The sequence below is a fragment of the Pleurodeles waltl genome, chromosome 5, assembly GCF_031143425.1.
Source record: "Pleurodeles waltl isolate 20211129_DDA chromosome 5, aPleWal1.hap1.20221129, whole genome shotgun sequence".
NCBI lineage: Eukaryota > Metazoa > Chordata > Amphibia > Caudata > Salamandridae > Pleurodeles > Pleurodeles waltl.
Genome location: NC_090444.1, coordinates 951,742,412 through 951,757,775, shown reverse-complemented (window position 1 = coordinate 951,757,775; position 15,364 = coordinate 951,742,412). Strand labels below are relative to the sequence as shown.

Sequence of the window (15,364 nt, the reverse complement as noted above, 5' to 3'; positions counted from 1 at the left end):
CTACCACACTGCTGTGATTGGTTGCAGTATATGCCTGATATTGCAGCCCTGCCAAGTACCACGCATCAGGTGTTAGATTAACGCATTTTAATATGGTGGTCTGCATGACCGCATTAAAATTCACTATCACACATTTTCAACTCCACCTTGACCACCTGCATGCGCTGAGCATGGCCCGGGTGAAATAAATGTAGTTTTATAATATACCGCGACCGTCGCCGCGCCGTGCTCTCACTGCAGCAGCGCAGTCACTCAGGCCCTCATTCTGACCTTGGCGGGCGGCGGAGGCCGCCCGCCAAAGTCCCGCCGTCAGGTTACCGTTCCGCGGTCGAAAGACCGCGGCGGTAATTCTGACTTTCCCGCTGGGCTGGCGGGCGGTCGCCTTCAGACCGCCAGCCAGCCCAGCGGGAAAGAGGCTTCCACGATGAAGCCGGCTCGGAATCGAGCCGGCGGAGTGGAAGCTGTGCGACGGGTGCAGTTGCACCCGTCGCGTATTTCACTGTCTGCGCAGCAGACAGTGAAATACATGTAGGGGCCCTCTTATGGGGGCCCCTGCAATGCCCATGCCAGTGGCATGGGCACTGCAGGGGCCCCGCGACCCCCCCTACCGCCATCCGGATCTCGGCGGTCCGACCGCCGGGATCTGGATGGTGGTAGGGGGGGGTCGGAATCCCCGCGGCGGTGCAGCAAGCTGCGCCGCCGCAGAGGATTCAATGGGGCCGCGGTACACTGGCGGGACCCCGCCAGTGGTGCCGGTCCGACCGCGGCTTTACCGCCGCGGTCGGAATCCCCATTGGAGCACCGCCGGCCTGTCGGCGGTGCTCCCGCGGTCCTCCGCCCTGGCGGTCAAAGACCGCCAGGGTCAGAATGACCACCTCAGTGTCTAAAGCAGCAGGTAATTACTTGCTGCGTCGTTGCTTGCACTGCAGCAGAGCTGACTGAGACTGTGAGAGTCATTCATGTCAGGAACAGACAGGGAGGACTGGGACACCCGGCATAGCGCTGCTACCCCTAGCCCTTGAAGCGCGCGCGCTGGAGATCACAACAATACATTGCAAGCGACATAATGAGACACCTGGGACACCAATTGTGGGTATAATATGTCGCAAGTTTATTGATTACACAGGTTGGGTTAGCTTACGGGCGATCCCGGTGTCGGAGATGAGTTTGTTAAAGCTGGCCGACACCCATCCTGAGAAAGCTCGAGCTGTTCTGTCTGGTGTTCTTTGCACCATGAATTTAGAATCTTACAGCTCTTTAATTTATCGTGGTTTACCACTTTCTTCTCATATTTATTTGTCATGCTCCTGACAAGTCAGAGCGAGACCCAGGCCAGTCTCCACAGTTGCTCAGGATTCCAACTGTCCCTTGCGGGATTAAGGAGCGCCGTCGCGTCATCCCAGGCCCCGCCGTAAAGGCTCCCAGCGGCCTGAGGAATTGCTTTAGCCTCCAGGAATAACCTTCTGGAGGTCTTTTAATCATTTTAATGCTTTAGGATCGCCCAGTAACTCCGCTTGCGACTCATTGGTTCATCTGTAAAGAAAGCCATGTTAGTAAGTCCCTACATGACCTTGCCTCTTCGCTTCTCCTTACTGGATCAGGACCTGATTTTGTTCGTGTTGTTGGGAGGGTGGGAGGCAAAACACTGCGCGTCTAAGAGGCCCCAGCCCCCCAGCCCCCCAGGGTCACTCCTTTTGAGGCCTCTTGGCCTCACTCCTCCCTGCCGACACCTCGGGGGCCATAAACCCGGGTGGACCACCCTTCCCCGCTATGGTGGCCCCTTATGCCCATATGCCTTCCTGGCAGGGGAGCACGCTAATGTGTTGTCCCCTCTATTGTCGCGCTTCGCGCGACGTGGCCAGCCGCATAGCGCTGCTACCCCTAGCCCTTGAAGCGCGCGCGCTGGAGATCACAACAATACATTGCAAGCGACATAATGAGACACCTGGGACACCAATTGTGGGTATAATATGTTGCAAGTTTATTGATTACACAAGTTGGGTTAGCTTACGGGCGATCCCGGTGTCGGAGATGAGTTTGTTAAAGCTGGCCGACACCCATCCTGAGAAAGCTCGAGCTGTTCTGTCTGGTGTTCTTTGCACCATGTATTTAGAATCTTACAGCTCTTTAATTTATCGTGGTTTACCACTTTCTTCTCATATTTATTTGTCATGCTCCTGACAAGTCAGAGCGAGACCCAGGCCAGTCTCCACAGTTGCTCAGGATTCCAACTGTCCCTTGCGGGATTAAGGAGCGCCGTCGCGTCATCCCAGGCCCGCCGTAAAGGCTCCCAGCGGCCTGAGGAATTGCTTTAGCCTCCAGGAATGGAGGTCTTTTAATCATTTTAATGCTTTAGGATCGCCCAGTAACTCCGCCAAGCCTCGGGGATGGCACCTCGTGATAACCGAGGCCCCCCCCACCTGTGCTCGTCCTCTACTCTACGTACACCCTGCCCCTACTAACGCGTCCCTAACATTCAGCAGGAAGATATCCGTGCCTGCGTCAGACAATAGTACCTCGCCTGGCGCCAAATTGCCACTCAGGTGTCTACTTAGCAAGGTATGTCTGATAAAGCCAAAACCTCGTTGCTTCGCAAACTTTTGCAGGGACCTGTTGATTCTGCGCCTGGACATTTCAATGGCGGCCCATGACCTGGCTCCCTGCCACACTCCCCGTGGTAGAATCTCTGACCAAATCAACTCGCCACCCTCCATCAGGGTGGCAAGCCTGGTGATGCCCTGTCTCATCGCCTGTAGCAGTGGGCCCCTCCCACAAGTAGTTAGGTGATTACCTCCCAAGTGGATTAAGAGAATGTCCGGCTTGCACCCTCTCCTCCCCACCAGGCTGCTAACTCTATGTTCCAGCATGGCCCATCTCATTCCTGGGTACCCCATCCAGGAAAGTTCGACGTTACTGAAACCGCGGTTCCAGCCTTTTTCTTTGGCCCGTTGTTCCGCTCTGGCCACTAGGGAGTGGCCCATCACCCATACCGTCTTAGCCCCTAGATGAACGAGAAGGTACTATTACAACACACTTTATTGACGTTTTCGACAGCCATATATACACTTCTGGCAAAACATTGTTACAACACAGACATTGCAATTCTCCCGAAGCTGCACCCCGTTCCCTTCTTGAGTAAATGACGGTCTATGAGCTCTCGGGGTGGTTGGGTGGGGGAGGCGGTGGTTAGGACCGAATGTAGAGTTTATATCTGTCTGACTGCCACCTCCCAATCTGCTTAATTGCCCCCTCCTGCAGCCCCTCGTGAAAGGCCGTTGAAGCCGCACCGATTCTGAAGGAATGGGTTGACCACTTGCGCCCTTGGTACCCTGCTTCTGTGATTGCCCACTTCAGGACCCTACTGTATTGAAACAGTGTGAGTGGTAGGCCGTCCTGGTGAAGCAATAGGTAACCTGGTTGTGTGGGGCGGCACGCTGCGTACCTCCTGAGCAGCTCCACAGGGCAACACTTGGGATCCTCAAAACCTCTCAAACGCACCAACACACCCATACCTTTCTGGTCGGTTTTGGAATGCCGCACTCTGAGTTCAATCATGTCAACCCCCAATTTTAAGTCGCCCCATTTCAGTGCCCTGTAGGATGTGTCGCTCTTCGCATTGGCAACTAACTCTGAAGCCCTAAATGCCCCGAAAAAAGCTAGGGAAAAGGTGACGGCGAATAATAGCTCCTCATACTGGGAGTTACATATAACAGTGAGTGCCCCCACCAGTCCCTTTAGCATGACCAGATCGATGGGCGCCCTTTGGTCAGGTTGTTTTTCTTCCCCCCTCGCCCAACCTTTCAGTGCTGCCCTCAAGGGGAATCCCGACGTTGGGTCTCCTTCCCCTCTTAATTTGGTAAAATGGGCGATAGCCGCCAGGTGCCTTGAAATCCATGCGTGTGATTTGCCATTGTCTTTTGCCCATAGCACAAAGCGGTCTACTTTTTCGCCCGTTGGGTGGCTCTCCCCCGACCCCCAGGCGCTCGTTAGTGATGTAAACATGTTGAAGCATGACTTGTATCTGGCTCGGGTTGTTGGTGCCAGGGATAACTCCCCCAGTGCCCTTATCCTTTGTTCCACCGAACCAGTCGCCACCATTCTGCCTTGAACGGCGTCATCTCCTTCATCGCATGGGGGCAGGCCTCCCGGAATTTTGTCCACTGAAAACGAGAAAGAGCGTCAGCGGCCACATTCTTCACCCCTTGCACATGCCGCGCACGAAACTCTACGTTTCTCGACAAGCAGACCCTCACCAGCTCCCTTAGCAGTCCTACTAACACGGGGCAGTTCCCTGACTGGCAGTTGATGGCCTGGACCACGGCCATGTTGTCTGACCAGAACGTAATCCTCTTGTCAGCTAGCACCTGTGGCCATAGATGGAGAGATAGGACAATTGGGAACATCTCTAATACTGTGATGTTTTTGGTGAGCCCGTGCCTACTCCATGCATTGGGCCATCTTTCCGCACACCATTGACGGTCCAGTATGGCACCGAAGCCCTCTCTTCCCGAAGCATCGGTGAAAAGCTGGAGTTGTTGACTGGTGCACCATGGAGTGCGCCATAACAGTGTCCCATTGAATTCCTCCAGGAATGACTGCCACATGCGCAGGTCCTCCTTTAGGCCCGCACTCAGGCGTACCAAGTGGTGTGGTTTGTTAACCTTCGCGGTTGCCCTTGCTACTCGCCTGGCGAAGATTCTGCCCGCCGGTATAATCTTTGCTGCAAAGTTTAGCCTGCCCAGTAGGCTCTGTATCGTAGCTAATGTCGCTTTGTCCTTGCTCAGCACCCGCCGAATGTCGGCCTGTAGAGCTGTGACCTTGTCCTCCGGCAACCGGCAAATGCCGCTCGTGGAGTCGATCTCAATGCCCAGAAATGTCAAACATTCCGACGGTCCCTGGGTCTTTTCCGGTGCCAGCGGTACCCCCAGTGCCCGACTCAGGTGCTCAAAGGCATTGAGGGTAGCCCTACACTCGTCCGACCCCGCCTTCCCTATGAAGAGGAAGTCGTCTAGGTAGTGAAGTGAACTTCCCGGGGGTTTTTGTTCTTCTAGCGCCCATTCCAGGAAGCAAGCGAATGTTTCAAACAAGGAACATGACACCGCACAGCCCATAGGCATGCACTTGTCGTAAAAATATTGACCAGCCCACTTCATCCCCAGGAGGTGGAAGCTACCTGGGTGGACTGGGAGGAGGCGGAATGCGGATTCGATGTCAGCTTTTGCCATGAGCGCACCTATCCCTGCTGCGCGAACCAGGTCAACTGCCTCGTCAAAAGAGGCGTAGCTCACGGAGCACGATCCTTCCTCCAAATAGTCGTTCACCGACGCCCCTTTGGGGTAGGAGAGATGGTGGATCATTCTATATTTGCCTAGTTCCTTCTTTGGGACGATCCCCAGGGGTGACACAATGAAGTTTGGAAGTGGTGGACGGGCGAAGGGGCCGGCCACCCTCCCCAATTGCAGCTCCATCTCCAGCTTCTCCTGGACTATTCCTGGTGCTTCCTTGGCTGACTGTAAGTTGTTGGCTTCCCTGGTGACTGACGGGCCTGCGTATGGTATCCTAAAACCCTCACTAAAACCTCTGAACAGCATCACCCGCTCACTCGGTCTAGGATAATCTTTCAGGATGTGGGCCAAGGTGCTAAATGATATGGGAGACGGTGCTATCGTGTTGTGTTGCGACTCAGGACAGTTAGGGCTGTTTGGAAACGGTATTGGCACCCGTTGGCTTGTCTGCCCTGTTCCCTTTGTTGCAGTTGGCTGCTGGGTGCCAGCCGGCGCACTTGGAGCAGTTGTGGGTGAATTTGCACCCGGCGCCCCAAGAGCATGCTCCGTTGTTGTACAGCCTGCATGAGTTGTTGTTGAACCTGTACTGTGAGGCTCCTCTCCCCCTCTGTGGGGGCCTCCCTCGAAAGGGGGGCCTAAACTGCTGTTTAAAATAGAATGGCCTTGCCTGTTTGTGCTTTGTGAAGGCCGAGTCGCTGCTTGCAGGCCTGCCGCCGTTACCCATGTACTGCACCCAGAGTTCAATTTCACGGCAGTCCCACGCCATCTCTGGTGCCTGTTCCATTTTTTGCCTGAACTCTCGGTCGTAGTTCAGCCACCCTGTGCCCCCGTTACGGGTATATTCCTCGTATATGACCCGGTTGTATTTGCATAGTGCCGGCCCTTGCTCAGGGAATTTTTCCATGATCACCGTGGACAGCATCGCAAATGCCTCTAGCCAGTTGTCAATTGACTCCTCTGGCTTAACCTTCCTCTTCCATTTGTGCTTGTCCACCTCCTTGCTGGGTACTGTTATGTCCGCGCCCTCCTTGGCAAATGTGAGCAGCGAGAAAATGTCAATGAATTCCCTCTTCCAGATTCGCTCCCTAGCTTCCAAAGGGACCCTCCACGCCAGGGAAGACCTCCCTGACAGCAAGGGGGGGTCAGGCCTGACGCTGTTTGCTCTATCGCTCCCGCCTGCTGCGGTATGTAGTGAGACCCCGTCTGCTACCCCCGCCCTTAACGCGGAAGCATCGCCCTGTGCCGTTGGCGACCCGTTGGTGTCCTGTCCCCACACCTGTCCCGCGCCTGCTCGCCTGCTGCTAGCGCTCTGCTCGTCCGCGCCCAAACCAGCTATTGCCTTTGCTGAAGCCATGAAGCTGTGCATTGCCTCCATCATCTTACCCAGTCCCACCTGCAGCCCCTGCCCTGGTGCCCCTATGGTGGGTCTGCAGGCCACATAAACTGCTGGTTGGCTGGTCTGGTCCTCCGCACTCGGCGTGCTTGCCCCTGGGGCCACCCCCACAGCCGCAAGGGGATCCCCGCCCCCCCCGGCCGCCTCCTGCTCCTTATTGTCTTTCCCGGGCCCTCTCGGCCCGCTGTCCGGCAGGGGAGTAGCGGGGCCCTCCGGTAACTCAATGTCCGCTGTGTCCTTCTTGGATCTTTTCAGTTTGCTCCTTGCTGCGGCCCTTGCCGGCCTCTTCCGTTTTGCTGGCGCAGTTCCCCTCTCCTCGCTTAGGAGACAGAGGCCCGAGTCCGAAGGCTGCACCTCGTTCGTGCTTGTCAGTGCAGGATTTCCTGACTGCTGAACTCCTTGTGCCGCCACCATCACCTTTGCCCATTCGAGGCCTTTCGCCTGACCCATGGCCATGAACCTCGACCATACATCCGCCTCCTCCGGGTTCTCTTCAGGGGAAAAGAGTGTAGGCGAACCGTGGTCCTCCATCGTCCCTTAGTGCGTGCCGGTGAGTGATCTTAGGTCTGTAATTGAGTGAAGACAGCCTTAATAACGCATCCTGGGCGATGTCCCACCCTATATTCGTTCGCCCGGTACTGCTGTGCTACGCCCTCCTCTCATATTTGCTATCTCCCCCTTTTTTTTTCTAATTTTTTTTTTTTTTTTTTTGCTCTCCGGCTCTCGTCCTGTGCTGCTGCTGCACCTGTTGGCCCTCTCGCCTGCCCCTAACCTATTCCGGTGGCAACTGGCCTCTTCTCTTGATGCGCCGCCAGCAGCCCCTTACCCTGAAAACCCCGCTTGGTACACTGTCTGAGTCTGGCACACTGATGTTCGGGTCGCCCCCCCTTTTTGCGCATCTACCCTGGTACCCCATCCAGTCTTACCGTGTACCTTAATTCACTTACGTGCCCCAGTGCCTCGCAGTTGCCCTATGCGGCCACCGCAGCGGAGCCTAGTAGTTCATTAGCTACCTGGAAGTAAAGACAAACAAGCACCACACATCACCGTAATACAGCCGCCCCTCGCTATGTATATACAATTAATAAGGTTTATTTCCACTAATATCTTTAAATATACACTACCCTTTTTTTTTTTTTTTTTGTACGCCCCGCCCCACACATAATCCGTAATAAACAGGCATCATTTGATATATATAATTTCATCACAGTCCTCATTATAGTATTTGTAAAAAACTTTTTTTTTTTTTTTTTTTTTTTGGCGTAACATATCCATAAATCATCCTAACTGCTCGTATACCTTACATGCAGGTTAGCTGTACCCAGTCCATATGACATTGATTTGATTATGAGTATGTATATATTCTTATTTTTTTTTTTTTTTTTTTTTGGAATGGAACCTCTGCGCGCCTGCGCAGAGCCATTCTTCCCTTCGTGTCTAAATTTTTCTTTTTTTTTTTTTTCTTTTATTAGGCGCGCCTTTGCGCCGCCGTTATAGCCCTCTTTCCCCCTTTTTTTTTTTTTTTTTGATTACTGGCGCGCTGGCATTGCCCAACGCGCCTAATTTCTGTAGCGGGAGGCGTGGGCGAGCCTCCGCTCCACCCTCGGCCGCACCTCGTTCCGCGTGGAACGCGATGCAGCCGAGCGGCGACCGGCCCCGCCCGTAGGAGGGCAGGGAGGCCCTGCGCCGCCGGAGGCGCCGTGCGGCCATGCGGCCCCGCGCCGCCAAAGGCAGAGGGCAGGGAGGCCATGCGCCGCCGGAAGAGCCGTGCGGCCATGCGGCCCCGCGCCGCCAGAGGCACAGCGGCCACGTGGTCCGCTGAACCGCACCAGCTCCGCCTGAGGAGCCGTGCGGCAAAGCGGCCCCTCACCTCCCGATCGCCGCAGCGGCCACGAGGCACGCTGACCGGCACCCGAGCCGTCTCGGGAGCCGAGCGGCCATGCGGGCCCGCGCCGCTGGAGGGGCACAGCGGCCAAGGCGTACGCCGCGCCCCCCCCCCCTCCAAGCAAGAATGACACGCGGGGGGTGCAGCCCCATGCTGCCTACCCGCCGCACGAGCGCCCCGCATGATTACATGTCGGGCTCTATCAACGGCAAAACGACGCGACAACCGCACGGCAAGCTCAGGAAAACCCCTGGCGCCGGGACCCAACGGTAGGTGGCTTATGCTTTCTCTATATGTATAATATTTTTATTATTTTATTTTATTTATTTGTTTATTTATTTATTTTTAAATGCCCTTATCTGTTAGTCCGGTTGCCGGCCGCAGCTTCTAGCGCCCTTCCCCCCCCCCCCAACCCTCCCTCCACTTTTTAGACTAACCTCCGCGTTGTTGGCTCCTGCGTCTCACTGCCCGTCCACCAGCTGCCGTCCGTCTGCCCCAAACACTGCGCGTCTAAGAGGCCCCAGCCCCCCAGGGTCACTCCTTTTGAGGCCTCTTGGCCTCACTCCTCCCTGCCGACACCTCGGGGGCCATAAACCCGGGTGGACCACCCTTCCCCGCTATGGTGGCCCCTTATGCCCATATGCCTTCCTGGCAGGGGAGCACGCTAATGTGCTGTCCCCTCTATTGTCGCGCTTCGCGCGACGTGGCCAGCCGCAGAGCCATGGCCGGGGCCGCCTGCACAGTGATATCGACAGGCAGCTGGCTCCCGAGTCCTGCATGGCTGTGCTGCGCTGCAGCAGGGCGCCGGCGGCTCTAAGGAGGAGAGCATGTGCGCCTCATACTGCTTGTGGGTCAAGAATCACTTTAAAAAATAGCCTTTTTCGCAGCGCTTAATCTGTTCACTGACGCTGTGCTGTGAAGCAATATAGCCTGTGGCTGCCTTGGGAGACTAGTTGTTATGGGGATTATTGGCACTTTACTTCAGTTCTGTGCTGCAAAAACAAATTGTGCTGCCTCTGACAGCCTCAACTGGCCTGTCTGAGACACACGTGTGCTGCTGGGTTTTATGGCGCGGATGAGGCTGCTGTATGAGGCTGCTGAGTGCGCAAAAAGGAAAGCAATGTGATAGACTGAGACAACCTTGAACTGCCGCCTGCTGCTTCAAGATGCGTTGCAGCTCACAACAAAGCAAGTCGGCAAAGCACCCAGCCTCGAAGACACACTCCCCAGTCACTTGTAGAAGGACAGAAGTCGGGTAAGTCACGCACTTTCTGATTACGGACTGCACTTAGTTCTTGACTAAGCAGCATGTGCGTAACATAACCATACTAGGCTTTAGTAAAGAAGTATAATGGCGTGGGGGTTGACTGAAATAATTTTTAGGATTTCTTTATTTGTTTACCCATCAATAAACACAAATCTAGAGATCTGTATGCCTAGCGTTGTAATACCTGTGTGGACTCGTTCCTGTGCTTTTTCCGGGATAGTTGTGGTTTTAATGATAACAGGCCTGTGCTCAAGTGGACAGCACGGGCGTGGTGCACGATGTTACCAATGGAGTCTACTCCTGGCCTTTTGATAGCATCATAAACGGTTGTCAGTTAACTTAGGCCTTCCTTTTATAGTTTCAAAACTTCACTGGTGTAGGAACTAATATTTCCACTCTATTGCATATGCAAAAAACATCTTAAAATACAGGTGGCATGGTGACTTTAGAGTCCAATTAATCCTCACTCAGAGTGCCTGCAGCAAATTCTCTCTCCTTTGGTAAAAGTGGGTGCCAGTGCGTGGAGCAGCGAGCCAGCAGCGGCATGCAAAGAGTGTGTGTGGTCGACAGACAGTGGCACAAGTCACTCCACTGGGAATCTGAACATCACACTATACTAACTTTTAATTTCCAATAAAATATTTTTTGGTGGGATTTTCTGGCATTATCAGGTACGTTAGGGACCTTCCATTTCCAGGCCTTTGCATCAGCTTCAAAACTTTTTAGAGCTTCTAGTTACTCAAAAGAGGAGCATTTTTAATATATCTATGTTTATATGGACTTCATTGCTTGATGTTATTCTTGAGACAGTCACACACAAGTGACACACGAAGTGACACTCATTTGGTTGTAGAATATCATTCATATGTTCACTGAAACAATGGAAATGTCCCTCATAGAAAATAGGAAAACTTTGTGGCTATGAGTTTCTCGTTTGCTCAATTCGGTGCAATTTTATGATATTTATATGTGTCTTCATTGCTTGAATTTGATTGCGAGAAAGTGTCACTCATAGTCGTTGAAATGTAATTACACTGAAATTATGAAAATGTTACACATAGCAATCTGACACCTTGGCAGCTATGACACTGTTATTGATCAAAAGGAAATCTCCTGCTAAAGACTCTTTCTTGATGGGCTCTACTCAGCTAAGCAATGATTCTAGCTAAAAATGTATTTTAGTGGCCTAGGATTATGCCAAATGTTTATACCTATATCTCTTAGCATTGCACTGGCGTCTTTTGTTACCTGATTCATGCTTAAAAATGTTTAAAAAAAAAAAAGACTTTAGGTACCACTGGTTGGATATGTGTATTTCTTCTTTATTTAGTTTTATTTATAAATATCAACTTACATTGGATATTCATTCTGTTTGATTGCTAGGAGAAGGGATTCTTATTTCATCTGACGCAGTTCAGCTGCTACACTACATAGACAATCAAGGCCAGGTCCATGTGATTCAGAAATACCTTGAAGATCCTATGCTGTTAGAACCTGGCCACCGAAAGTTTGATATCAGGTGAGTTGCCTTTTTTACATCTCCATTTTGAAGCACTCAATGTAAGGTTGAAGAATGGGGGTAACATGTCAACCCCCTCCCCCCCAAAAAGTCCAGCAGTAAAAAAAAAAAAACATAAGAGCCTATTAAGCTTAAAAAGCTAGAGATTCATTTACTCTCTTGAGCATGGATCTTGTTGCAGAAGAATAGCTATGCAGTGGAATAAACTGGGTGAGAACTGAGAGTCAGAATAACAAGGTAACCTAGTTAGTTGACACTAATGGTTTCTGAACGCAAACTCTGCTGTGCAAAGATGAGAGATTGTTCAGCCCAAGAATTTCAAAGATGACTATCAATTACATAGCCCTTGGTGAAGGACTCCCTGTCTGAATTTGGGCACTGCATGAATGCATTTAAAAATGATATGTCGCCGAGTTCCTCAGATCTAGTTAGAGCTTGTTTACTTTTGGAAAACACGTGTATAATAAAATACAAAACTATACATGAAGATTCAAATAAAGCATAAAAAGATTAACAAACATTGAAGCATGAGGCTGATATTTTGAAATGCTCGGCCGCAGTGTGACATGGAATTATATTGTCTGTGACATATAGCTCATACCGACTATCGCTTTAAGCCTTACAATAGAAAGTCGGCCAGGTCAGCACGAACAAATTGTATATTTGCTGAAATGAATACTCTTTGGGTGTACCACAAGGATCACATATTTCATATTGCTTTCTTATTTGTCAAGCATCATGAATGTAGCAAGAGTAGGGAGTTTATGCTGAATACTCTGTAAAGGTGAGTGAACACCCACAACTTTGAATGCTTGATAGTATTCACATACTGCCTCCATTTAGTTTCCCCACCCTGGAAAAGCACGCAAATGTATTCTTGTCTTAGGCAGGAGCAAGTGCCTTTCTGCAGTGGAATAAGGAAGGGAACTCCCCATACTTAATTGAAAATGTTAATACAGTGATTCTCCACAAAAACATTTTTCCATGCCACATTGATGCCGATCCAGTGCTGTTTTCAGTGTCTCACCAACAAAATTCCATTGCAATAGACAACCACATACTTACACAAGTCCCTCTAATGTTTTAGGAATCAAACCTAGCAACAAACTTGTAAGAAGTTACCTTTATCGGATCCACACCACATCTGTAAAATTATCCTGGACTTGATCATGACCTTGCTTCCTGCAATTATTTCTTTACTATGCAACTGAAGGCATTTGGGGAACAAGAGGCCAATTTGTTTTTGGCAATAGCCAACAAGGACACCCCAGAGCGGTCCCTTGCTGATCTTTCAGCTAAGTGCCTGACTAGGCATGGTCTCACAAACAAAGTTCCCACAAAAATACAGGAAATACCATAGGAAAGAATAGTCAATTTCTTTTTGAGGGAAAAGTCCTGCCTGCTGTACAGTTTGGGAACTCTACACTGTTATTCAGTACCGATGATTTCCTTGTTTTTGGAGCCTTTTTCTGTTTAAAAAAAAAAAGATAAAACCCCAATTCGTGACTATATCTACTGACAGGTCAAGGCCTTTCTCGAGTATATGCTGGACAATTTCCGGACAGCATACTATCATCTGGGCCACTCCCCAAATATAGAGCCCATTCTTGCAGAACTAGAGATTCTTGCGACACTTAACCCACTGGCACTCATTTCCATCCACACATTTGCATTACTTCCACAGTAGCTCCTGCCCTCTTTGGCACCAGTCTATGTGCCTTCCGCACTGCAGTTGGAGCTAATTCTGCCAGTTTTCACCTTTGAATTTCCCTTTTCGATGTCTCCTTTTGTCAGAACACCTCCCTAGGTCTCAGAGGTTCTCCTGGATGGGGGAATTTTATAGATGAGATTCCAGTGGCCAGGGAATAATCATGGGTACGCGAGGAAGACAGTTAAGTGACTGCTCATCTTCTTCCTCTTTATTCTGCAGTCAGTCAGTCAATATTGTTTTTATCATTGTTTAGACAATTGTCTATAACATAAAAGATGCATACAAACACAGTGTTAACATTAACCACAAGAACTCCCACCCCCCCCCTCCCCAGACTTATACACATTCTTTAACACTTCCTACCCACGACTCCCCACAATAACACTCTATTAAGCATCAGGTCAATATCTCTCATAAAATCATATTTGCACCTTCTGTGGCACCTTCCACGCGGTCCAGCATAGCAATTTACACGTTATCAAATATCTGATCTTTCAAAATTATTAACCCTTACTGACTCAGACTTATTTTTTTAAATTTTGCAAGTGCGCAGGCAACATCTTAAAGCTCCATGTTCACAAGTAGTGCGAGCGCTTTGTTACGGTGTTGTATGTTATATTTAAAAAAAGCGGTTTTAAAATCTGGCATCTAATTCTATCAATCTACAAACAGTCTAATACAAGGTGAACATTAAAATGATGAGAACGTAATCCATGCCTACAGTTATTATCGGAATCATAAAGTGCATTACATTTCTCATGCTTCACAGAACGAAAATACAGCGCGACCTGGAATTTTAATAACAGTAACCACAACTGAGCATTTGCTAGTGTGGATAACAAATGTACAACCTTCGGTTAGCCCAAGACTCCAGCATTTAATTTTCTGAGATTTTACTTAATATATAATCCAGATCTGCCATCCTTGACTCTCTCCTACAGGCCTCTTTCAACCCCCCTTTCGAGAGATGGGAGGCCTCATTGACTTTAAATTTCCCCATCTTTAGTGTTGCAGCAATTTCTTTTCGTAATCTATGACTGAGCTGCACAGCTCATCTTAGGTCACTCATTGCAGTTTCCCCAGCACAGAGGGCTGAAACCTTTTGGACCTCTGAGGGCCAACGTTTGTCTTTATACAGCAGGCACTGGCCTCTGCTTAGATCTTCAAACTACAAGTAGCTTTGATATGTCTCCAGAGTATCGGAGAACACAAGGGGAGGGAAACTGGGAGCTAGTAAAAGAAATAGCGAGAATTATTGTGTAAAGAGGCAAGTTTTCCGGTGCTTCCGAAAGGCATGAAGTTATGTTTGATTAACCCCCCCCCCCCCCCCCCCCCCACCCACCCCCCTTCCTCACCTTCACTGCTAGCTTCTGGTGGAGAGGGGTCTCGCAGTTCACCATCAATTGGGAGATAATACGGGATCCCTGGATATTTCAGGTTATCTGCAAAGGGTACACCCTTTTTTTTCTGTCCTCCCCACACGACCACCTTCCACCTTTGAAGAGGTGCTCTGAGTCACACCCCTTTATTGACGTAGAGCTGGTTGGTGTCCCTGATTCTAAAAATAAAGCTTATTTCCATCCACTGATCCTCTCCACCTACAGGTGTTTTCTGATTCATTGTAGGGTTGAAGCACTTCCAGTTTGCTGTTCTGCAGCCACTTTGTATGTTTTCACCTAGGTGCAGGCTAGTGATGGTGGTTTCAGTCAAGGCTCCTTGGGTCCATATATTCCATACTTAGACAACTTTTTGGTGAATATCGGGTTCCCGGTGCTAGTCACAGAACATCTTCAGTGCACCATGGCCCATCTAAGTGACTTGGTCATTACCATCAATGCCCAGAAGTCTCTATGCAGTGGATGACCTCCGTAGTATTGGAGACAACCTGTTTAAATGCTTTGCCCTATCCTCTGCAGGTTCCAGATATTCAGGACGTTTCTGACATTGCTGGATAATGTGAAGGTCCCAGGTCTGCCGCTTATACGCCTGCTGGGCTGAAAGCTACATTTTTCCTGGTGGTGCCATTTATCAGATGGCATTCAAGTGTGAAGTAAAAAGGGGAAAAATGCCAATTGCGATGAGCAGAAATCCTTAATTGTTTATTTAAGATAGCGGGAAGAAAACACCAGCCACTCCTGCTCTGCTCCTTCTCCAACTGCCTCCTCTCAAACATTCTAGGCAGTACCGTTCTTAGAGCAGGGGCAGCTGGAAGATACCATGTTACATAACAAATGTAAACAAAGAGCAAAAGAAGAAAAGATAGATTGACATAAACCATGAGATACATTTTTACATATATTAATG

The 15,364-nt window shown here is 50.2% G+C and overlaps 1 protein-coding gene across 1 annotated transcript in view; it reads left to right on the top strand.

Moving 5' to 3' along the window:
• The window catches only part of TTL (tubulin tyrosine ligase), a 209,116-nt gene that overhangs the window by 107,823 nt on the left and 85,929 nt on the right, over positions 1 to 15,364 (top strand). Inside the window, exon 4 of the mRNA XM_069235070.1 lies at positions 11,214 to 11,349. Coding sequence (XP_069091171.1) covers positions 11,214 to 11,349 — 136 coding nt within the window. The remainder of the gene's footprint in view (positions 1 to 11,213; positions 11,350 to 15,364) is intronic.